Below are 26,374 nucleotides of genomic sequence, written 5' to 3'. Positions count from 1 at the left end.
TAAAATAATTAACTGTTTGAATTAACAGTAATAAAAAATTTAAAACTCTTAAATTTTATTACATAAATTTACCCTTAAAATTTATTGTAAAAAAAATAAAAAATTTTAACCGAAAACAAAAATTTTAAAAAGGGTAAATTGGGGTCCTATTTAAATGTAAATCTTATTCTTAACATCCTGAAATTTACAATATTGACGTAAACGACCTAAAACATTGGCGTGCTTTTAATTACGTAGTTTTATGATTTACGATACAGTATATATAATAACTGTGATAACATATAAGCAATAAATCTTAAAGCTTTATGAGATTTTAATTAAATTTATTACAATATTGTGTAAGGGCAAAGTAAGAATGTAAAGATTTTTCAACAAAGATAAACTGTTAGGTTTATAAGCAGTTATTTGATAGAATAATTTTTTTTTGCACATTTTTTTTAGAAATATACATAGTTTTTTTAAAATAGTTTTTTGTTTGTTTATTTAAAATTAAAATTTTTTTCTAGGTCATGAAAAATTTTCGAATTTTTTTGAGGTATTGAATAACAATTTACCCACAAATAAAATGACAATACAAACTAACCCTAACTATGACGTAACAGTGCAATATTTGTTACAAAAACAAGCGCCTTTTTCTCTTTATCATTAAAATCGATGTTCGGCGCGCGCGCACGTTCATACACTTGGTTTGTTTGTTGCGCATGCGCGCTGAAGCGACGCGCGCAGTCATTAGCGCGATGTTTTTTTTTCTTAAAAGTTTTGTCGTTTCGGATCTCGATTTATTCGTTCACAAATGCAAGTGGGGGCGACGCAAAAAGTCAGATTTTTACATAAACGTCAAAAAATATTAACAGAGAAAATTATAAAGTCAAAAAATTAGAAGTTTAAAAATGTATCGTAATTTTTTACAAACTATAAATATAAAATCAACGCATTTTATAAAGAAATTAAGCAGTTTAAATATTTAATTTTTCAATTGCAGAAATAAAGTTAAAAAATTTAAATATTTTAGCAAATTAGTAACCAAAAAAATAATATTTTTCGGTATATTTTTGGCGATAATTTAAATGTAAACAATTAAAATCTAACCATTTAAACCATCCTTAAATACCAGTTTCAGTTAAGTTAGTGTTTTAATATTATATTAAGGGTATAAAGAGTATTAATTTGTCGACAATTGCTACCAATTAGTGATTTATTACTTCGGGCAATTTTAACAATTATTCCATTATTTTATTTATCTATGTTTTGAAGTTTGATTATCGCGTAATATTTGCCATTGTCTCGTCGATTGTTACGTCACAGAGATCAGAGCGTTGTTTTTGTTTTGCTTCGATTCGAACGCGAGGTTTCTCATTGTTTTACATGGAGCCATGAGTCATAATATCAAGCTTTATGACGTCATCCATTTCTCACGTGCGTTTCAACTTGGAATTTTTTTTTTAGAACACAAATAGGAAAATCAAAATCTGTTTTTGTGACGTCATAATTAAGGGTAAAAAAACTGGGTTTTTATATGACCTTGAAAGGGTTGGGTAATGTCACGCAGAAAGCAATCTAACCCTCAACAATTTCCCGAGCTTGAGGGGGGTACGAACGTAATATCACCCCCGAGCGCACCACAGCTAGAGGTCAACAACTTGGCAAAGGTCACAGTCGTAGAGGAACCTACAGAGACAATCTCAGGTTCGAACCCGGAAATAAACAATCCGGGAAATTGCGAATTTGCAGACGACCAACAAAAAGATAAACAATTGTATCCGGAAGTCGGGAACACGGGGAACGAAACGGCCGGGATGGAAACATCGGAAGCCCGCGAAATTTGCCGAGAATCTCCGATGTCGGATCGACGATGTTCGGTGATTGAACGAAATTGGAAGGAAACAACATCACCTACGTCACATTCTAATTCACCAATCAGCGAGAAGTGTTATGACACGTCATCAGTGCATCCAAATAACGGTAAGTGTTGAAAAAATTTGTTAAATTTCGTTTTAAAAATGGCGATTTTTAATAAAAAAGCTTAAATTTTAAGTCAAATGTAAGTTAAAAATGTTGTTGTATTTACATGCTACAATGCATTAAATACATGTCCCATATTTTTGCAAATGGAAAAACGTCAATTTTAATAAAAACAGCGAACATACATAAATAATATCATGTCTCGAAATAATCCATATTAATTTATTCCATTTTTTATGCGCGATTTTTGATCATGTAAACGCCAGTTTTAATTTGCAATGGCATCCATTTATTGCCCAGCGCTTTATAGCAGTACAGGCCTTCGGTTCATATTTTTTTCAATGTTTAAATGATTCATGTGGTAAACGTTGTAAGAAAAAACATTATTCTAACCGTTTTATAATCTTATAATCGTTTAATTACGATCGAAGAGCCTTCATAACAATTATTATACTACACAAAAGCAAGAGGGGATTTTAAATGACGGACAGTCAGTCACTTGGAATATCAATTTTAAGTAAATTATCTTTTGAATAAACATGATTTTTTAATAGAAATCCGATTTTTAAAGGGCTTGCTTTGCATATTTTATTACAAGCTTACTTAATTATTATTAACCATTCGCGGACTTGCGTTAAAAAGGAAATTTTGTATATTTTTTCGTCGGATTATAATTAAGTTTTTCAAAATATTATTTGAATATTTTACAGCAATTTGGGAGAAATATTTATAAAAACTTTAAAAATATTCTTTAAATCCCGACAATTTTGAACCTGCAAGCGTAATAAAGTATAATAGGTTGTTCTAATTGGGTAAATTTACCAGAATAATAAATATTGTTCCCTTCATCTTGAGTTAAAATTGACCAAAAGTTTGTGAAATTTGTTATTTTTTTACCAATCCGTTTCTCCTATTTAAAATAACGTTCTTCTGACCTATACGATAAATAATATTAACGGAATAATATTTATTATTTCTATGAATATAGTTGCCCACTTTGGGCTGTTTAAGCCTAATATTTAGAATACAATTTGTAACGCCTATTTACCTAAAAACATTAAAAAAAAGGCGCAAAAAAATCTTTAAAAAAATATTTTTAAAAATGCAAAAAAAAGTTTAAAAAAAAATAGTTTTTATTAAATTTTTTTTAAATAAATAACATTATTATTAGCTTATTATTCACAACAGCCTGATACACATTTTAAAAACGATTATTATTGCTATAATCATAAAATAATATGATAAACAAACTGGTAATTTAAACATACAATTGGGCCAAAATTAAAGTACCCAGTAATTTAGTTAATATAAGTTATAGATGTCTGTAAATGAGTATATTATATTGTCATAAAATTGGCCTTTGTTAGGGACAAAATAAATCCATAATTTTATCTTAAATATTGTCATTAGTTATTGAGTATATATATTTTTATGTGCTAGTTTAAATAAAACTTATAATTTTAAAATCGTAAAATTTAAATTTTTTGTAATCCTTTTTTTTGGAAAAAAATAAAAATTAACCAAAATTTTAACCGCCATAATTAACAAAACACCAAAAGTTATTCGGTTAAAATTAATGAAAAGCGCAGACTATAAAAAAAAACACATTTTTATTGACTGCTTCTTCATCCGCTGGTCTTTGTTAAAAAAGTAATCTAACCCTTTTTCACCTATTCAAGCTTGTAATATAGGAACCCTGAGACCTAATCACAGTCATGTTATTAAAACTGAGATAGTTTATTATAAACTAACACTTTATATAAACGGAAAATTTTAACTTAATTTTTTTTTGATAGAGAAGTTAACGTTACGTGTTATATGATATAGTAAGCAAAGAAATAAAGAATATAAGACGGTTTTATTTAATAATTTTAAAGCAAGTTAAAAAATATTATAATAAAATTGTTTTTATTAAATTTAAAATTTTACAATTAAAAAAAAAATTCAAAAATTATTTAATTTTTTTAATTTAAGTAAAATTTTAAAATATCATTAGTCTAAAACTTAATTGTCTACAACATTTAGTAAGTTAGTCATATAATATTAAGTTACATCTTTTTTTAAACTGTCTAATAAACTGATTAATGTATAACCAAACGTCGGACAGTTACCTATTATGTTACAAGACCGATTTCGAATGATGACAAAAATTAGTTGACGGATTTTTGCGCTACCTTTTTACCTAATATAATATTACCTTTATTTCTGTGCTGTTAATCGTGTCTTGTATAATAAAAAGGTTTTTAGACGGTGTTGTAATATTACACATAAGATAACGTTATTTTAGTTAATTACTGAAATGAAATGGGATATTAATGTAACGTTTTTTAGGAAAATGAAACTGCTTTTTAATTAACTATAGTTGCAAATTTTTAAAATTAAATTTTTAAAAGCGCCTTTTTTTAAAAATATTTTTATTTTGTGATATACTTTTTAAAAGTTAAGAAATTATAAATAAATATAAGCTTTTGTTATACGTTTATTTTTAAATGCAAATTTGAAAAATTTTACCCTTTAAATTGATGGCTAAAAAATTGGACAAAAAATGTGAAAAATTTTCCATTTTTCAATATTTTAACCTTTTTAGAAACCAGTTAGTTTTGTAAATAGATATTTCAGCGTTATTTGATCCATGGCATGGTCACTAAGCTTAGGCCATTTGTCCACAAAGGTCAAAAATAATGCATTGAAAGGGTTTGTTTTGTAAGTTTTTGCGTTAATGCACTGCGCAAATACAGGTTTATTTGCCCAAAGATTTTCCATATTTAGTTTCAAGGTTGTGGTGGCGCTAATTCGGCCTGTCCTATCTAACAATCACCTTTTATGACATCATAAAATAGGTTAAGATGTCGTTTAATGCTTTGTATAAACAAGAAAAAAATTTTAAAATTTTAATTGGCGCGCTAATTTTTTTTATTTTTAAATTTTGAGCGAATCTAATTTGGTCCAGTAAGTAATTAATTGATTTTAACTTTATCAATTTTGTGCATTTAACAAAATATAAACCGTATCATTAACATATTGATTTTCGATAAACAGTTAGCAAATTCACAATTAAAATTCAATCGAATAATTTAAATTCAAAACACAACCTCGGTCCAAATTTCAATAAATAAAAACTTATAGAAATTATGTTCAGAAATTCGAGGTCGTAAACTTAAAAAGGAAATTGTATCGTTATAATATTGCTAAACAACATACAACATTATGATTATATTGAACTATGGCTTTTTATTATAGGTTCAGTTCAATTATATGTTGTACTACAAACGTGTAGAAAAAACTGTTATAAGTTATAAACATTTCCGTCCAATTGTGTTATTATTGCTTATAATTAGCGCTTTACAGAACCAAAATAAGCGCTTGCATTTTAAAAGGACATTTTCGATTGAAAATTATTATTACAGGCATATTATGATGCCTTGTCTTGTAAGTATCACATTTAAGCTGACATTTTTTGGGTCTTTGGCTTATGATTTTACAGCATAATGACCGGTTTTATAACTACTTGATTAGGGCATTCAGAAAATGTCATCAAATCTCGCTCTCACGTTAATTTGTCGTAAATTCAAGCAAAGGTCGCCGTGCAATTCAAGGAAAGGTAGAATTTTAATATAGAATTGCCATTATGACAGGCCAATGTCACATTACAGCGTTAAAAATAGCTGATTTTGAGGAATGGAAGTAATTATAAGTTTTGGTATTTAAATTCAAACTCGTGCAAATTTAGGTAGCAATTAAAGAAATCCCATAATTAAAATAAATCAAAAATTTTAACCTAATAAACCCAATTTTTTTTTGTTAAATTTTTTAAAAAGTTTTGCAAAATAAATATTGTTATTACAATTTTTTAAATTTCTTGTTAATAATTCTTAGTAAAAACTAATGAGTATACTAAACTAACCATATGTACTGAAAACATATTTTTACTTAAAGGAAATCTAATATTCCTATTACATAATTTATTATACCAAGAAATTCTTGTATATAATATTTATATATAATGAGGTAGTAGTTTCATAATAAAAATATAACAGGCTAAACAATATAGCTAGAATACAGTTTAGCATATGCTTTATATACAGATGCATTTTATTTTTTAAGACCATTTTTTTTTTCAAACACCGAAGAATATTTATTACATTTTTAAAGTAGAAAAAATGGTGTAGTTTTTTTGTAGTCAATTGCTCCGTGAAATTGTAAGGTTATGTTATTATTTAGTTTTAATATTATCAGTCTTTCAAGTTTTAGCTAACTTTGATCAATAAATGTCGCGATTTTTTGTTATAGAAGTGACAAAGTGCTCAAATTCACCCTTTATACCAAAAGAGGGCGGAATTTCCCCCTAAATTGGGTTAAAAATTGGGGTTTTAAGCAGGTATAGGGTTTTTAGAAGGCGTTGAGTTATGTTTTGTTATACTTTTTAAGGTTTCGGTTTTACATAGCAAAACAAAACAAATATTTTCAACCTTTTTAAAGCGAGAAAAATTTACAAATTTCAATTCTAGCTCACTCAGATATATTTTAGTGTTTATAAAGTTAAATTTTTTACAGTAAAACCATAAAATTTTAAATACAAGCGTTATTTTAATTAAAAATTAATAATATTTATTTATATTAGGCTTAGAGTAGCAAAGAGTGACGTATATAATGTAGGCCTTGTGACGTCAGAAAAACTTAAGTCGTTGTTTTAGCGCCAAAGTTTTAACAAGTTTAAAAAAACTTAATAAAGTGAATTAAACACAAAGCAGGTGCAAAATCGCTTTAAATCTTAAGTCTAAAATATGTACAGCATTTTGTCTTAAGTATTAGTCTATTGTTTTAGTGTAAAACGACTTACAGGTCCGAAAATTAAGCCTAGTTTCTATAATTTTAGTGTAAAATTTTGCTTAATGCCCATTATCAAAGCATTTTTCATTTCCGTTAATCGAAAAGCTCTTGTTTTAATGAAATGTTACCTTAAAAGTGCTGAAGTGAATCCATTTTGTGATGACTGCTCACTAGAAGTTGAATTATAATCTAAAAATGACAATATTTGGCTTAAAACAATACAACTGGTAATTCGACAATGTTGTTGACGTAAGGTTATGTACACAACGATTGAGTATTTAATGGGATTTCTATTGACTTAAAGAATTAAAAACGAATTTATTTCTTTAATTTAAAGATAAAAAATGTCTTTTAATTATAAAAATAGTTAAAATGTGATAACAAATTTGAAAATCTGTTTTAGAATTCAATCCAAAATTGAAATCAGTTAAAATTTACATTTTTTATCGCGATATAGATTTTAAGGGTAAATTAAGGCATTTATCAACAGAAAACATGCTGTGTATAAACTGATAAGAGATGTTACGCATATGGCATATATCGTTTAGCATATTTTTTCTGCAGTCTATCAATTTGAAAATTTTCTTATCAAAAATTTTCAGAAACAACGCCTAAAATTGTGACACGAAAAAATTAGGCCCGAATTCAAAAATATGGCCGCAATTCTCTGCTTTTCCTCAAGTTAAATGTTACATACAAGCTTTCTTTTTAGTTTCTGAGCGCCATATTAAACCAAAAACGTCATTTTTAGCGAGACAATAAATTGCAAAATCTGCCATCCGAAATGTTATCTTTTATAATGTCATAAACAACACATTGTGACGTTGCACAGGCACGAGCCAATAGGGCGCCGATATTTTTGATGATTTTATGACGTAAACAATGGGATTAGGACAACGCAGGGTGGTCACTAAAACGTCCTTTTTTAAAGAATTCATATTTTTTAGGTATAAAAACGTCTAAAAGCAAAATAAGTTACCCTAAAATGAACAAAAAAAAAAATACAAATAAAACACTTCAGTTTGCGCATCAAATATGAGGTAATTAAATTATAAAAAGCAACTTTTTCGCATAAAAACTCAACAAATTACCAGCTGTTATATTATTTACACAATCATTGAAAATGTACAAGAGTACTTTCTTATGGCAAATTGCATCGAAACATGAAAGCTTTTATAATTGCCGGTAGTGTCGAGTATTTGCCAATCTGTCCCTTTAGAAATTTAAGTCGCATCGCTAATATGTAACATCTCTTGAAAAAAGTTTAAGAGAGCCAGCTAATTAACCTCAAAAACTCCATGTTTTATCATAGCGAGAACGCCTTGTTTTCACACGTATTCAGTCGCGGGAAAGTGATTTACTCGCTACTGATTGGCCTAAAAGAAGGCCCTTCAGAATTCCAGGCTTCATTTTGTGTGTTATTATTCATCAAACGGTGTGTGGATAAGATATTATGCGAATTTGCTAGAAAAATTGAAAGTTTTGAATCATGCTAAAAATCGTTGAATGGTACTTAGAAGCATACTTGTGCTGGTAGGGTTAGGCTGTTGGCATTTTCTTTGGCAAACTACCGCTAATTATTGAAGTATAAGTCAATTTCTAGAAAGGCTGCTGTGCAAATACTCATACGCTCTACACATTATAACAAAACACTTTTTAATTTTATCGATTTTTTTGTTTTGTACGAAAAAAATTTGGCAACACGAATTTTTCGAGCAATATTTATTTACAGAATTTAAATATTTTTTTATTAACTTTTTGGTTTTTAGTTAACCATAAAGAATTATTATTTGTTAAACAACAGGCTTAAATCATCACTCGTTACCTAAATATAAAAAGCTTAAAAATAATCTAGCAAAAATTCGTCAAAAAAACATAAATCAAACATAATCAATGGTTTATTTAAAACGTATTGCCCATCAGCTTAAACTAGTGCATTATATAAACGACATTAAAGAGTAAAAAGTTAGTAAAATAAGCTCAGCTAAGTGACCGGCTAATACGGGCAGCCCATGCTATATTAACTGTAAACGAACCGTGCCATTTTTACTTTGTTTGCTTGTTTAATTTACTCAAAAACGAAGATTTGTAATCAGCTTTTTGGATGACATTTTATGAATTCTTGAGCGCTGTTAACTTTAAAAAATCATCATAAAAACGGGGGGCTAGCATAACTACTTAACCCCTTTTAATCCCCTAACCCATTTTGTTGTTACCTCAGTTGACGACAGACATGGAAATAGGAGACGCTCTGTGTGGTACGTCACGCCCCGTCACCCATAATACCGCATTTATGACCGAGTAATATGGTTATAAAAAGTTAATCTTATATTGGTTAAAACTGCTGGACATTTGGGAGGGTTAAAGGTCAATTTTATTAAATTTTAAGTAATTTATTTACCATTAATAAGTTTATCCTCAATAATTAATAGATTCCGTAACGGTTCCGCGGAATTTGATTTTCCGGCAGAGTCAGATTCCGTTAATAATATTTCCTCCCCTTGCGTCCGGTCAAAATGATCAAAATCTATTCAACCATAAATCCGCAAAACACAAAAGAACCCCATCGCGTCAAAACCGTCACCCGATCCCCAGTTTATTATGACGTCATAATAGTTAAATCGTGATGCATAAAGAATGATTTTGGGGCATAAATATCGTAATTTTGTACCCAAAATCGCGGTTTTCAAACAGTAAACTACGGATGTAAGTTATTGGGAAGTTTACGATTTTTTTTCCGGTTTTATTGTGATATTAACAACCCAGCTATTACCCACTTATATCTATATTACTATAGTTGATATTTGGCAACTACTGCGTCTAGAAATGGAAAAAAATATAGCTTAAAATATTAAAAATTCGAAAGCAAAAATTTACACAAAAAATTTAAAATTATTTAAAAAAAAAATTAAAATGTGGCTTTGCTATTTTAATATTAAAAATCGCCAGTTCAAATAACAAGTATTTGTGTATAATGTTTATATATTACAAGTAATTTAAAACTTTAATTTATTAGTACCAGCTGTGGGGTATAATGTTTATTATGAAAATAAAAAAATATCTTAATTTTCGGTTAATTTTTGAGATGTTGTTAATATTGGTTGTTATTGTATGACCTAAAGATGTCAAAATATATCGTAATTCTATCACCGTATCTCCCAACTATTAATCATCCCCAAAAATATGTTTAGAAGATCGTCCCCGAGAATTATTACGCAAAAATTCTTAAAAATAAATTTAGTAACTGGACCCTAAAAAAAACTCTTTTAAATTTATTTTAATAAATAAACTTGTTAATTTTTTGAGCTGACTAACCCGATGATCCCTTGTTTGTAAAACTTAATTATTCAATTTTCGTTTCAATTTTCAAACGGAGACATTTTTTACCAAAATGACGGCTACATTGTGCAAACAGAAATCTACAACCCTATAACAACGCTAACCCAACAAATCAAACCCAAAATACAGTAGAAAACTTAACAGTTCGTCGTCTAAGAGTTAAAATCCGAAAAAATCGTAAAAATTGGGTTATTATTCATTTTTTGACCGGTAAATGTCAGGCGAGGTATCAAGTTATAGCAGATTGACCAATCCGTTACTCTATTTTTATGGGAGAGCGGTTTTAAGCTGTCTAACACCACAAACCCATAACTTATGTCTTAAAACAAGTGTTTTAATACAACGCAAGCATTTTAATAACATTTCAATTTATCCTCGATATAAGAATCAAAAAATTTTAAAATTATCAATAATATAAACCCAGTATAAATTTAAAATAACTCTTAATATTGGATTATATTTAAATAAATAATAATTATTGATACTTTTAATACTTCACACAACAATAGTTTCTTAATTGTGAGCACGTGTTTAAAGGGGTATACGAAATATAAGACAGTCGCCCATACTCTGTAGTATAATAACAGAATAGTTACACTAAGGTCTCGGTAGGCGATAGGGTTCACTTATAATCTTGACCTTTATAATATAACCATGGCGTTTGTTTCCGTAAATCTGTTATTATGACAAAATAATCTCTTAAAAGTTGAGATATTTGGACAGCTTTTTTATCACATAATGCAGTATAAGTAAAGGGAAGTATGTCTTGTTTTAATTGCATACTTTGAGCTTAGATTACAATATATTATTAACATTTTGCTACACCCCGCACCTGTTGCAGTTATTTTCAAGTGCTTTCTGGGAATTTTTTACATAAAAAAATGTTTAATTTTGCTTGAAAATGAAACTTTAAAAAATATGACAATGAATTTGGCGGTAATTATTATTTTTTTTCAAAATGGCGCCAAAAATTTAAAACACGTGTTTTAAAAATTAAAATAAATAAAAAACAATCGCGTTAATTTATTTTTCATTTAACTTTTTTCTATTTTACAAAAGTTTACAAAAAAATCTAAATATTTTTTTAGTTTTTTGGCACTTGCAACTTTTTTTGTTTTTAAACCATAATTCGTTTAACATTAAACATCTAAATCCAGAATAAAAATACATTTATTTTGTTACGTCACGATAGTACTTCCGACAACCGTTGTTTTAGCAAATGGAAGTTCGTAATAAACAAAATTTATTATCTTCTTATAAGGACAAAAAAAATCCAATATTTTATTTGCTTAATGAATTTTAAATATTTTTTCAACATTTTGACCTTCAAAATGTCGGTATTATAACAACTTGACCTCTAAAATGACATCAAAAACAAGAAAACGCATTAAAATAAATTGTTTACATGTTTTTAGATATTTCTTCGTTTGAAGTATAAAAACTAAAAAGTTTTGCTTTTTATAATTTTGTAAACAACATTACCACACTTCGTGGTTCATTGCTTATTGATGACATTGTATCATAACTAACAATTGCTTTTTAGCTACAAACGTAACCTTTTACCGGCGCAAAACACCTAAATTGAATGATATTTAATAGGGTAAACGATGGTTATTGCGGGCAAAGAGTTAAAACGCGTAAAAACGAAACAAAAACTAAAATAAATAAAATTTTCGACCTTCAAGAATAAATTGAATTAGATTTTAATTTTTTTTTGTTACAATTTTTACTAAATAATTTAAATATTTTATTTTTTTATATTTTTTTAGATATTGAAACTGATAAGACAAATTGTGTAACACCAGAAATTACAAATCTAGAATTTACAAACCACCAAGAAGTTGACAAAAAGGTAAAAAAAACAACCAAACATTTTTTAACTTACAAAACTTTTTTTTTTCTAAATCACATTTAAAAAAAGGATTTGATATAATTTAGTATTTACTAAGGACCTACTATTTTTTTTCAACATTTAAAAAAATGAAAATTATTTTTGTCTTAGAATTTGGAGAACGAAATTCGACAAAAAGGTCAACTAACAATGCACATGAAAGGTACAAACAAGATATCAAACATAACTTTATGACTTACAAACCACAGATGACAAAATTAGGAGCAACAAAATAAATTTAAATTCTCTCAAAACAGTTTTAAAAAAAGATTTATCTTAAAATAAATATATATATTTTTATGATATACTTTTCCATCACCTTTAAAAAAGTTTCAAAGTGCATACAACCTAATAATATCACCTTATAACTTACAAAACTAGAAATGAAATGATTTAGAATCTTAAAAAAATTTTGAAATATTTTTAAGAATTTTTTTATTTTTTTAGGTGCCCTGTTTGCTGCTTTACAAAATAATGACGTAACGGCGAACCACAATATGACGTCATACAAAGATGACGTCACTGATGTTACGTCACAATGCAGCAAAGAAGTGGAAACACAAAACGAAACCGTTCGATCGCCGGAAACCTCTCAAAACAGCGAATCGGCGGAAGAACACAACAATACAGCGGAAGGATACAATAATAACATCTCGGCTGAAGAATACAATAATCCCGCGGAAGAATACAATAACGTGGCTGCAGAGGAAGAAGAAGAAGATGGAAAGGAGTTGGATGAAATTAAAGATCAGGTCCGGATGTTGCAGCAACAACAGATGTATCAAGTCCAGATGCTCAACTACCTCCACTTCCAGCTCACTTTTATTGCGTCGAACCCACAAGCTCCTAGAACCCCGGGTTTTCCCCCTCAATCGATACCCGGGGTAAACGGAATACCCCTGACCAACATGCCGCAACTTTTGGCCGCAGCGATGGCAGGAAATAACCCCCAAAACCCCGCCAAACAAAGCGTTATTAACCCTTCTGTCGCAGCTGCATTAAGCAGGCAACTGAGCTCTAACAACATGGAGCACCAGCGACCACTAGCGGGTGTAAATTCCGCGGAATTTTCTGAATACGCGAAAAATGATGACGATGTTTCAAAAAGCAAAGAAGAGCACGAATCGATGTTAACAAGACCTAAATTATTTTCTACACCGCTAGAAAGATCAGAAAGTCACGTGAGTAGCCATTTAAGTACCAACGAAGAAAATGAAGTTTCATACAAGGCAAGATTCGACGAACGCCAAGATGCAGCAAACAACCATTTCTGTCGGTTTTGTCACAAAGTCTTTGGCAGCGACAGCGCGCTACAAATACATTTAAGATCACATACAGGCGAGAGGCCGTACAAGTGCAACATATGCGCTAATAGGTTCTCAACCAAAGGCAATCTTAAGGTTCATTTTACAAGGCACAAAGAGCGCTATCCTGATATTGAAATGAATCAAAACCCAATCCCTGAATATCTTGACAACGTACCAACAAGCTCTGGTATTCCATACGGTATGTCGATGACACCAGACCTATCAGATAGAGGTGATAATCCTGCTCAACCACCAACTAATCCAATGTCAATAATAGCTAAGACAGCATCGTCTATGCTTCCAGCACCTTTTCAAGCAATTGATGAACCCAGAGAGCATATTGAGCATATACAGCTTGAGAACGAAAGACCTACTATGGTAAAGCATGAAGAAATACTTCGAAAACAAAGCAATGAAAACCAAATAAGCAATGATTTGCCAAGGCCGTATTCTATGTTTCCATTTGCGCAGGCACATAATGCGTTATTACAGCAAACTGGTCATAAATCACCAGCAGATGAAAACCTTAACCTCCCTAGTCCTGATAACAGCACTCGGAAACCCAGCTCGGAAAATTTTGACAACGCGGAGACTGTAAAACCGTTTTCCGAAACCTCGAAACTTCAACGATTGGTTGATCAAATAGATCATGGAAAAATGCTCGAAAAAAACGAATGTCATATTTGTCACCGAATTTTAAGTTGTCAAAGCGCGCTTAAACTGCATTACAGAACACATACAGGTACGAATATTTAAAAGTGTTTTAGAAAAAAAGTACGCAATTTAAATTGCCGTTAAAGTTTTTAAAATTTGGCCATTTAAATTTAATAAATTCTCCAATGACTATTGTCAGTAATAATATATATTACATAAACAATATTGTACTTTTTCCAAATTCAAATATATTTTAAAACATAACTTACATGTTATTCTTCTATTCCAATATCCAATTTCTTTTGGTTAATATATCCATAATTAAGTCCTGCAGTTCCTAAGTATACAAAACTAGTATCTTACTCCTTAGTACTGTGCTACTTCGATTTTTAGTAGAGAAAATAAAAGAGAGAACTTAAAAACGCGTTTTCGAAATACTTTTCCGCGGGTTATTTGCGAAAAAACGCATCAAACCATTGCTTAGCAGCTGCCTATGCTGCCTTAACTCAAGCAATACAATTAAAAGGGATTTTGTCACTACCACGTTAATATAATTACCCGCGTTATTATAGCTTGCCGTCTTAGTTTGCCTAAAAACTATCTTTTAAATACTTAAAATAATAATTTTTTGTTTTATTTTAAAGGTGAAAGGCCATACAAATGCGACCTTTGCTCGCGCGCCTTTACAACCCGCGGTAACTTGCGTACCCACTACAGCAGCGTACACCGACAACAGCTTCGTTCCTCGCCGCCAGGTGGCAGCCAAGTGCGTGGGAACGGACTGCAGTGTCCTTTATGCGGAAGTCGGTTCATGGATCAACAGTCAATGCAACAACATATGCAGATGCACTTGTATATGCACAGTCAACAACAGCAACATGGTAAGTAAACCACTCAACTTTAAATTAATCCTCGATGTGGAAAAGTCGAATGCACGACCTAAACATAGAGTAACATCAATTACCCCGACCCAGTCTCGAGTTGACTTTGGCAGTTTGGGATATTATTAAATATATTTGCCCCGAAAATTATGCTGCTGATCAAGTGCTGGCTCAGCAAGAGTTTATACCGTTAATAGCGCCTTACTTAAGGACGCTACAGCTTAATAACAATGGGGAACAAACCCATGACCTCATATAGTAAAGCCAGATGTTCTGACCACTACACCACGCTGCCTGTCAACTTATTTTTAAGTAAGAGTAACAAATGTTACTCTAAGTCTTGACTGTGAAGTTGGCCCTGTATAATATAATCTATTTTAATTTCTTTGTTAAATAGTTGCACACTTGATGAACGGCCAACCACATCCGGATATGCGGATGCTAGGAATGCCGTTCAACTCCGCGCATCTTAGAATGATTCCGCAAGACGGAGAAGCGGAAGAAATAATGGAAAATGATGACGTATTCGATGAGAGTCAACTGGATCGTAACGACACGCCAAAATCGAGAGAGAATGACGTCACATCGCCGATATCGAATCTCTCTTCCAAACGAATATCTTACGAGGAAGAGCAAAAATCTCGCTACCAGTTTCAAAAATCTCTTGACCAATCACAACACCGGGAATTTCTCCCTCCAAGTGACGTAGCAAGACGCAGCGAAGCAAAATTCGAATCACGTGATCACGCGTCATCAATTTCAGAGGAAGCAAAAGACGACAGAGAATCGGAAAAATCTCTTTCCAGCGACAACGAACGCATGACGTCACTACCTAAAAATATGGTGACGTCACTACCTCGTGACGTCATATCGACAAGCCCACGTCAGTCGCCAATTCAGTCTACAAATTCGTTGAATGCTCTAGCTCAACTTGCGTCTCACAGGTTAGTTATTATGCATTTTTTTAGTAAGAGTTATAGTATTGGCTTTCTAATACATTAACCTTGCTCTGTAGCGCCATCATGCAACCATCTGGTATGTCAATATCGAGCCTTCAGATGTCGCCACCGAGCGATGATGGACGTGTTAGGAAGATGACAACATGCTGCGAGTTGTGCAACAAACCGTTTACTTGTCAAAGCGCACTAGAGGTAAGTTCAGTTAGATAATGGATTTTACACGTTATTTGGCCTTGTATACACTATAAAATTACGTGTTTAAATGTTGTAACTATAGCATATTTAAAAATTAAATTGTTTTCAGATCCATTTACGAAGTCATACCAAAGAACGTCCCTTCGTTTGCCGCGTATGCGAAAGGGGATTCACCACCCGGGGAAATTTAAAGCAACATCTTTTGACTCATAATATTAGGGAAGTTGACGAAGATATGTTAGAACCGGTGGACCATATTGCTAACGGTAAAAACAATGAGAAAAGATAAAAAAACTAACGAGTTTTAACAATACAAAAACACATTGTTTTATCCAAATTTTAAACAATTATATTATTGAATATATGGTTATTGAGCAACTATATTTAAATCTATAACTCGATTCTTTTTGTAGATAACTCAAACTCAAATAGTCCAGCTACTTCGCCTAAACTTAACTCAATGCAAAATAGCCTAGTTGCAAAGGTAACTCAATTAAAATAAAAAAAGATTTTCAAATAATAATATTATCTCAAAATGTCTTCGCCTAGTTTGTGTAAACCTTGGTAAAATTGCCCTGTTTGTTTTAATTTATAAACCAATTTTTAAACAAATGAAATAATTTAGCGACCTCTGGACACTTTCCATTCTGAATCACCGCCTGCTAAGCGAAATTATCCAAGACATTGGTGCCACATTTGCCAGAAGCAATTCTCATCGGCCAGCTCTCTACAGGTGAAAGATCATTTAGTTTTTTATAACTTTTAAAAATTAGGTGTCAACATTTTACAGCGCAAGGCTTTGGTCGGGGTAATATCACAAGGTCAATAATATCTTAAACTTGTACAACTTGAGACTGGGTTAGAGTAATATTTTGAGGTCAATAATATCTTAAACTTGTACAACTTGGAAATGGGTTGGGGTAATATCATGAGGTCAATAATATCTTAAACTTGTACAACTTGAGACTTCGTTGGGGTAATATTATGAGGTCAACAATAAATTAGACTCGTACAACTTAAGCATTTGCCGAAATAATTTAAACAGTACAACGATAGCCTTCTTAAAATTTTAGATCCATAACAGAACTCATACAGGAGAGAAACCATTTGCTTGTAGCGTTTGTGGAAGAGCTTTTACAACAAAAGGAAATTTAAAGGTAAACAAACACTTCATCATCTATACCCATAACAATATTTTTTTCTATATAAATAGTTGTCCATTTTAAATAAAAAATAATATACTTTCTGTTCAACCCCAATTTAATTTACAGGTCCATATGGGTACCCATGTTTGGGGTGCAGGGGGCTCGCGCAGGGGTCGCAGAATCTCGATGGACAACCCGCTGATATCACCTTGGATGCAAAACACGTCAGCAAATAATGTAAATAACCCCCCATTACGACCCAGGTTACCACCCCCTATTCCAACAGTTCATGACCCTGCAGCCATATACCAGGTAATTTTTTATTCGTTTTCAGTGGTAATCAAACTTCAGACCCTAGATTTGGTTAAAAGGTGTATTAGCCTTAACAAATGCCCTACAAAACTGAAAACAGTTCTACATAATGTTATACTTATGCAAAAAAATCTTGTTTTTAGCAATACGCTGCGCTTGCATCTGGACTGATGGGCGCCAAAGTAGCCAACGAGGCACGTTACCATACCAACGGTTTCCCTGGTTTCAACAACGCTGCCTCGAGACTAATGATAGCGCCTGCTAACGGTCACATGGCAGCTGCTGCAACAGGTATTATACAAATTACTTTATATTTAAACATATAGATGGACTTTAAAAAAAAAAAATTTAAAATTTGTCATGTTGGATTACGCATTTAATTGTTTTATTTATAGACCAAGTACTATTTTTATTGGTAAAAAACAACATGCTTTTTTAAATATTTATTGATGTAAACCCACTTTTAGTATTTATTAAAGTGTTGCCTATTTTAAAACTAATATACAAGATTAATTTATTTCAGTACCACCTCATACAGTACCGAGCGATTTGTTAAAAAACTCTGAAAATAAAAGTATGGCTGCTGCTGCATCAGAATGGATATGGAAAGCATACCAAAGAACTCAAGAGCAGGTAAAATTCGTTGATAAAAGTTGCCTTTAACATTGATAAAAGTTGCCCTTAAAGGTATATTTCTATTATTTATTTGTATAGTAATATAGTAACAATTTTTTTTATTTAGGTCAATTAGGAAATTCAAAAGAAATAGCCAACAATACCCAAGATATGTTTCCAAATTCAAGTTGTGCACTAAAAAGTGTTTTTTTTATGATTTTTATTTGCTTGTAATCATTTTAGCCATGATTCTATAGTAGTTTTTCTGTTAAAAGCAATTTAAATGGTTGCTGCTGTTATGTGTTATTACATTAATTCTGCGACTACTTTTTTTGCCTGCTGTTAACTGTATCATGCATGTATTTATGTGCAGTATAACAGTAAATCTTGTCTTCAAATTATTATTTGTGAATATTATCGTTAGATCAATAAATTTTGTGTTGTTATAGTTGGTATATACACATATGTTATGTAAAAAATGCTAGAATATTGAAAGCCATAAGACCGTGGAGATACCTTAGTCTGACGCGTTAAAGCGTATGTAAATTGAAAAGGTATTGCGCAAGTGGATACACAAAAACTGATTTCTTTCTGCTAAATATAGGCATGGCGCAGGGGGTTTCGTTTATTCACAATAGTTGCTATAAACAGGTAACGCTATACTGTTGTCAGGCTCAAAATCAATTCCATTTTCTCTTTTATAGTTCGCTTGATTGTTCATTTTCTCTTTTATTGTTCGCGTGCTTCCTCAAATACGCTTGGTCATTAGACCATATTAGCAACACTATGTAAGGTAGGCCTACACCTACACTTTTTGATTTGTGTTATATTAAGAAGTTTGTAAGTTAAGCTAGCGGCATGTTTATTCAGTATAAGATACAAATATCTAAACCTGTTTTATTACTTCAGAAAGTGCAAAAAAATTTTTAGTTAATGTTTTTGCATCTAAAATAAGAAATTTGTCTTTGTATGATTAATAATACGCAATTTTCACCATGAGTTTGGATGAAGACACAAGTCAAAGTCAAGAAGAAGACAATCAAATTGCAACATTCATTCCAGAAAACAGCCAACTAGCGGAAATAACTCAAGTAAGTTATACAAAGTATTAATATAACATAGAAGTTGAAAATTGATTGTTAGGTTTATTTTACACCTTTTTTAACTGCAACCCTATAAAGTTATCGACGTGTAATCTGTTATACCCTAGTAACTAACGAAACACATAACTTTGGTGGTCAATTAGTCACGCATGTTAAAACCTAAAATGAAGGCAACATTACCAGCTATGGAAACCGTTGGTTTTTCACAAAATGCGGAACTATAACAAAGAGTTTGTTAATAAAACAATTTTGTAATAAAGAAATTAAAAACAGCAATTATTACTTTAAAAAAATGTAATTTGTTACCGCGTCGCAACACGTCATTTTTTTATTTTTGTTTGATTGTAAATATATCCTCTTTATAAACTTCATTACACAGTTTTGTATAGCTAAATTATAAACCATAGTTACAATTTAACTTAGGTCCTTTCAAGAAACAATCAATTATTACATGTCGAAAATGTCAACTTATATATGGATAGATCAACTAACGTTCAAAATCAACAGTTTGTTACGAATGAAACAAATATTCAAGAAGCAAATATAAGCCAACTTAATGTCGGAGAGCAATCATCACAAAATGGTAAGTTATTTTCAACAAAAATTATTTGGCTGTTTTTATTATATCTCGTACTAAAAATCCATTCAGCGATGTCGTTAAACTTTATAACTGCGCTTGAACAAACATATACACTATGCGCTTAAATCTTTGCGTATTTACTTAGGTACATAATAAAACATTAACTATGAAGAGATTTGGTTTAAACAAATATAATTTAAAATTTAAGCCAAGAGTAATGAAGCAAATTCTACCAAATCTGTCCACCCGAATATTGAAATAATATTACATGGTTTTCCTCCTGGAAAGTTATATAGCGAAGTTAAAGAAATTTTAGACAAAACTTACAAAAATCACCATGGACATGAAACAAAATCAAATCTTCAAACAAATCCCAACATATTTGTTGCCAAGTAAGCACAAAACATTTACACTTTGAGTTTGATTTTTACAAAACAGAATTCTTGAAAATTTTATAAAATTAAGAAAAGACATTTTTTTTATTTGTTAAATAATTGTTGTAAAAATGGTTATGAATATTTAGTTTCTAAATGTGTTTGACATTTTAATATACAATTATAGATCTTGTTAATTATTTTAGAGTGTTTCTTGTTACCACTAAAAACTTCGACCGCTCACTTTTTAAAAAAGAATTAGAACGCGCAACGCTGTTAAACACCATTGTCTTTGTGAACAAAGATCTTAAGAAGTATATTAGACCTCTACAGCACCTAAAACCAATATCGGTTAACAGTAATGTGAAAGCTGAGGACATCGCTGAACAGATTCGAAAACAACTAAAAGAAAAACATTCAATTTTTAGGTATGTATAAATATTAAACCTTGCTTTTCTTATTTAACACTTAAAATACAACACTATAAAAGGATATGCTAAATAGATTGTTTATTCCCCTTAGCTTTTATGTTATTCCACTAATTAATTGATAAAAGCAAAAATAAGTAGACTCTCTATGCAAGTGTTGCATGTGTGTTTTTAGAGAAAACCAGGTTGCTGGCATTACATCACAGGGGTTTTCTAACGCGGAAGAACCTGATGATCCTCCTGAACTGGAAGACTTTAAACGGCTTACTGATAATTTTAACCCCAAACGAACCTTTGCTCTTGTCATAAGTCGAACAGATTTTAGAGAATACTTGTCCCATCTGTCCAACATTCCCTGGGTAAAAGTGTTAGATTTTGATCACAGAAGCAGGGTAAGTGGTTCATTGGCTATAGCAGAGAGCCATATTAAGTCAAAAATTAATTTGACCATCTCTGAAATTGATGAGAATAGAGTCCTATCATCTAGGTCAACAGATTGGGTTTTTATGAAAGGTTTATCCAACACTGAAAACACCAATTTTTCCCATTCACCTCAGGATTGGTGTAAAAAAAATCGCACCTATTTTGCCAAACATTGTAAATCATTGCTGTCATTTTGCATAGGCAACAAACCTCTTACTTTGGTAGTGTTCTGGTACGATAAAAGTGAATCAGAGTTCTATTACTTATTCCGATTTCTATCACAATTATTTGATAAGTATTCAGATAACATTGATGAATTAAGAGTTGCTATTTGTCTACCCAAAAAATTAAGTTATTTAAAGTTAAATAACTTACTAGATACTTATGACTTTCTCAATAATGTGCTTGTTATTCCTTTGGAAGTTTTGTGTGGTTACTTAGCAACATTTCAAAATATTGACAATCAAGAGAGCTATTGTCTACCGTCATTTGACATTGATAAGGATATTGAATTCCAAAGCATTTCTAAGGAAGATGTAAAATGGCTAGCAAAACACGTGGAGGTTCTTTACAAAGAAAATTACGAAAAGGTTCCTGAAGAGAACAAAAGAGCTGGGGAGGAATTTTTAAAGGGTGGAGAGTTAAGTTGGTATGGGTTAAAGTTGGGGTGCTATGACGCGACAAGAAGTATTCTACAAGTTGCTGAAAACCATATTAATAACGAACTTATTAACCAGGATAAAAGCACAATTATCAACATACTGCACCCACCTGGTGCAGGGGGAACTACCTTTTGTCGCCAAATATTATGGTCTTTAAAAGGTAAAACTCCTTCCGTTTATATCAATACCAAAGGGCAAAGTTTGCCAATAGATCAAATTAAGGAAAGAATAGAATTTATTTTAAAAAAAACTTTCTTACCAATAGTGTTGGTAATTGATGGAAATACGAAAAAAGATGTTTCAAGTTTATGTAACAAAGTTAGCCAAGAATCAGTTATTGTCTTGCACGTACAAAGATGTAACTATGCCATTAAAGAAAGTGTTTTAAGCGGGGATACAATTGAACTGGCAGATATTGTAAATCCTGAAGAATCGGAGCGTTTAGAAACAATATTTTTATCAGCATGTCCTGACCAACGAAAGCAGTCTGTTCGTGACTTAACAGAAGATGTATTTCATGGACAGCATCATTATATGTTTGAATATGGGTTAAATACCTTTCTTCATGAGTACACAAGATTGTCTAGTTATGTTTGTAAAAACCTTCAGCTGTTACCACAAACCAATTTTACAAACCTAGAGCCATGGCAAAAGTTACTAGCTTACCTTTCATTTGCGCAATTTTATGGTTACCCAAGCTTGCCGCCTCAACTATTTTTAGCCTTGCTTTCCGGTGAAACCAACCTTCCTGATATAACAAATCAAGAAGAAACAGTACAAAAGTTTGTTATTGAAGAAAAGGAAGGTACATGGAAAATTTCATATCACATTCTTGCAAAAGAAATTTTGGAACAAATGTTAACCAGAAATTATAACGAAAAACCTACTGAAACTCATATTCAATCTTTGTCAGAGCAGGCCAAACAGAACCTTCCTGAAATTGCTATTGGTTTTATCAAAGTGATTAAAGAAAGAATGTTTGATAATGACGCACCAGACAGTGTTATTAATTTAATCTTTTCTATTTATTTCAATAGAGAAGAACTAGATGCAGATGAAAATAAAGTGAAACACCATTATTCACGATTACTAGAAGATTTACCGCAAAATGACCGACTGTCGATCCTTTTAGAACTCGTTTATGCTTATCCAAATGAACATGAATTCCATGCTCACCTTGGTCGATTTTATTACAGTGATATAAAAGATTTTGTTAATGCTGAAAAAGAACTAAATATGGCATACACCATTTTAAAACAAAAACAACAGTTAAATCCCAAAAAAATATGGTTGTCTTCTTTCCATAGATTACATACAATGTTTGGATATTTTTACCATAAACTTATGAAATCAACTCTACACGAAAAAGAAAATGGCACTAAACATGAGTTGAAAAATCCAAACTTTAAGAGCACAGACTTTCAGGAAGAAATGTTGGAAAGAGCAAATCACGGTGTACATCATTTTCAAAAAAGCACTGAAAAAGTAGAGGGAAACGAAAAAACCTACGGGTTTCTAGGTGAAATAAAAATTCGTATAACTGTGATGGAATATGTTAAAAATACATACAACTTTGCAATGTGCGACCTATCTAATGATCCGTTTTTTGAAAAAGAAAATCCTAAATTGTTAGAATTTATAAGTGATAGTGTTTCAGAATGTCAAAACCTTTTTGATCAATGCCAACAAATAAAAAAACCAGAAAAAAAGTTGGCAGACTATAGGGAATGTGTAAACAAGTTTCGCAGTTTAGTACAATCACCACAATATGCATTGGACCACTGGAAAGGGGAGGACACAACAACATCACGAAAACTTCAAATAGCTCTTATTAAAATAAAACACAAAAAGAACAAAAACTCAGAGGCTATGACAGAAATTATTGATCAAGTGACCAATGAAAATGACTTGCAATCCATTATTCGCCTTAATAAAGAGATTTTGGATAAGGAGATGAAAAATCGCAAAACTAAGCTGTCACCTATTGTATTGGAATGGTTCTATGCAATTCGAAGTTACTCAGTAAAAAACAAATACAAAATTGCTGACATTTTACCTACTATCGAGAATTGGGACAGCAGAATGGAGCCAGGAACCCTGTCAAAATTTTACCACTATATGTTAATTACTATTTCTGCTATAGATGCAAACGAAGAAGAGGAGGCAGAAAAATTAACTAGAACATCTGCTATCCTAGCTAGAGAAATGTTTCAACAAAACAAGTATTTAGCCCAAAGTCTTTTGGATAACAGGGTAGAATGGTTGTCCAGGAAAAAGGACATTAACCGAATTGTACATTTCTCAAAAATGGGTAAGTGGAATAAGGAAAAGCATTTTTTGAATGATGCCACAAAAGTTGCAATGTTACAGGCTTGTACTGGTACGATTAGCAGTTGTAATGAACGTTACTCCGGGAAAATCAAAATGGATATAGAAAACTGTACACAAAATCATGTTAATGTGTACTTTGTACCAAAGTTTTGTAACTTATATGGAAGTCGATTTGCCGAAAGGAAAATAAGGGTAGAGTTTTATTTGGCATTTGAACCTAGACATGGAGCCCGAGCTTACCAAGTCCAGGAAATTAAAAAGTCAAAATGTGGTTCTTGCAAAATACCAGTGGAGATGTGTACTCTGGGCCCAGCACATTCAACCTTTTGTCCAATTTGTAAAAAGAAGGTGTATTAGGGTTAAAATTATAAAAAAGGTGTAGAAATACTTAATTTTTTTATCCCTTTGAATATGGCCAACTGCTTTAACATAAAATTGTGTTTGCCTTTTATACGGATTAAAAGGCCCTTTTTGTAATAGTCTATTCTAAGGTAGATATATTTTAGTTGCTTCATTTATAACATGTAAGTTGTCAATACCAATTTAAGCTTCGCTACTTTTTAAATACAACGCACAATAGGTTATACTGTTAAACTATTAGAACACCTTAATTTTTTTATTTTAAATGCAATTGTTTAGACTGATTTTCTTACTACAGTTGCTATGTTGCTTTTTAATATAAATACCATGTGTCACAAACTCTGTATAGTTTTCTATGTTAAAATTTGTTTTAACCCTCTAAATTTATTGCTGTTTATCTATTTTGTTTTTATATGTGTATTATATAAATTTAGTGTAATTTTATAGTAGTATTTACTATGTATGTAAGGTTATGTTGTGAAATTAAAAATTTATTAACTTTGTCATGTTTTAAATCATAAACTTGATTTTGTTAACTTTTTTGGTACTTGAAAATTCTTTCTTGTCACTTTTTTGAGGTATAAAAAAAAGGTTAACCTTAAAGTTCATAGTATTTCTAAAATATCTTATTCCTATACCAATTAGAGGTAGTTTTTTTATTATATTGGATATATATCTTGTATTTATGTATTGTAATGTTATTACGGTTCGAAACCTAAATTTTAAACTCTTGGATTTTGATACAAATTGTTATTGTCAGTATTCTTATTATTATTGTTTAAACATTTAAAAAAAAAATTTATTGTTATGATAAGTTAAATCTTCTAAATTTTGATAAGTTGTTGGTATTATTATTCTGTTGGTGCTGTTTGAAATGAAGCCTTAAATGTAGATAATTATTGTTTAATTATTTTTGATTTGTATATAAAATACTCGATTTACCGCTTTCTTACGCCTGAATGATTTAAATGCATTTTGGTCGCTGTCAAATATTGTCTTGTTTGCTGTCCATGTTAAAGTGAAAATATTGGTTAAGTAAAACGTGTATAAAAGTTAATTTTTGTTTGATAATTATATTTTAACACTTGTTTATTGAATAAAAATTAAATATTGATTTTACCATAGTTGCTATGTTGCTTTTTAATATAAATACCATGTGTCACAAACTCTGTATAGTTTTCTATGTTAAAATTTGTTTTAACCCTTTAAATTCATTGCTGTTTATCTATTTTGTTTTTAATATGTGTAATATATAAATTTTGTGTAATTTTATAGTAGTATTTACTATGCATGTAAGGTTTGGTTGGGTGACTATTTCATGTTATGTTGTGAAATCAAATATTTAATAATTTTGGCACGTTTTTTAAATCAAAAAAATTGGTTTTGTTATTTTTTTCATATCATTTATGTATTGTTAATTGTATTTTTTTATCTTGTCACTTTTTTTAATGCATTGAAAAATTTAAAAAAAAAAATGATATTTAGAACTTAGAGTATTTCTAAAATATCTTATTTTTACAACAATTATAGAGGTAGTTTTTTTTTATAATGGATATATATCTTGTTATTTTTTATTGTGATGTTTTCTTTTGCTTTTATTGATGCATGTTAACTTGTTTAAAGTTACTCTGAATATTTAGTTGCGAGTACCGCTAAAAATCCAACTTTTAAAACAAATAATTTTTATTTTATTAGATTTGTATATTTTTTTAGTGCCATAGTTGTTTTTACTGTATTATATATTGTAGTTTACAAAAAACATAAAAAATTTAGTGGAACTGCAAATTGGGCATTATTATAACAGTATTTTTACTTACCACATGATTTCTAAAAAAAGTTTTTCACTTTATACATATTTTTGTTAATTATGCAATTGGAATAAATAGATTTAAAAATCAATGTTAATATCTAAATTATGTAGATGTAAATAAAAACCATGGAATTTATTTGCTTTTTTGTGCTAGATTTTAAATATTAAAATAATAAAAACAATATCTGTATGGACTATCTTTAAACTTATATC

General features: G+C 30.5%; 2 protein-coding genes across 2 annotated transcripts; both read left to right on the top strand.

Moving 5' to 3' along the window:
* Nucleotides 1-1,428: 1,428 nt before the first annotated feature.
* On the top strand, nucleotides 1,429-18,493 carry LOC145752853 (sal-like protein 1). The gene is made up of 15 exons (XM_082569211.1): nucleotides 1,429-1,962; nucleotides 11,901-11,983; nucleotides 12,134-12,185; nucleotides 12,470-14,071; nucleotides 14,628-14,864; nucleotides 15,262-15,808; nucleotides 15,880-16,015; nucleotides 16,128-16,284; nucleotides 16,432-16,502; nucleotides 16,644-16,751; nucleotides 17,092-17,175; nucleotides 17,290-17,475; nucleotides 17,619-17,766; nucleotides 17,999-18,108; nucleotides 18,218-18,493. Exons 1-15 carry the CDS (start codon nucleotides 1,539-1,541, stop codon nucleotides 18,224-18,226), a joined length of 3,954 nt encoding a protein of 1,317 aa, XP_082425337.1. The 5' UTR covers nucleotides 1,429-1,538; the 3' UTR covers nucleotides 18,227-18,493.
* A 510-nt stretch (nucleotides 18,494-19,003) lies between these two features.
* On the top strand, nucleotides 19,004-26,275 carry LOC145751837 (uncharacterized). Its single transcript, XM_082567955.1, has 5 exons — nucleotides 19,004-19,181; nucleotides 19,617-19,776; nucleotides 19,982-20,165; nucleotides 20,354-20,575; nucleotides 20,751-26,275. The coding sequence occupies exons 1-5, from the start codon at nucleotides 19,086-19,088 to the stop codon at nucleotides 24,346-24,348; spliced, it is 4,260 nt and encodes a 1,419-aa protein (XP_082424081.1). The 5' UTR covers nucleotides 19,004-19,085; the 3' UTR covers nucleotides 24,349-26,275.
* The last annotated feature ends 99 nt before the right edge of the window (nucleotides 26,276-26,374 follow it).

The sequence above is a fragment of the Corella eumyota genome, chromosome 5 (genome assembly GCF_963082875.1).
Source record: "Corella eumyota chromosome 5, kaCorEumy4.1, whole genome shotgun sequence".
NCBI classification, from domain to species: Eukaryota; Metazoa; Chordata; class Ascidiacea; order Phlebobranchia; family Corellidae; genus Corella; species Corella eumyota.
This window is presented reverse-complemented; position numbering and strand designations above follow the sequence as displayed.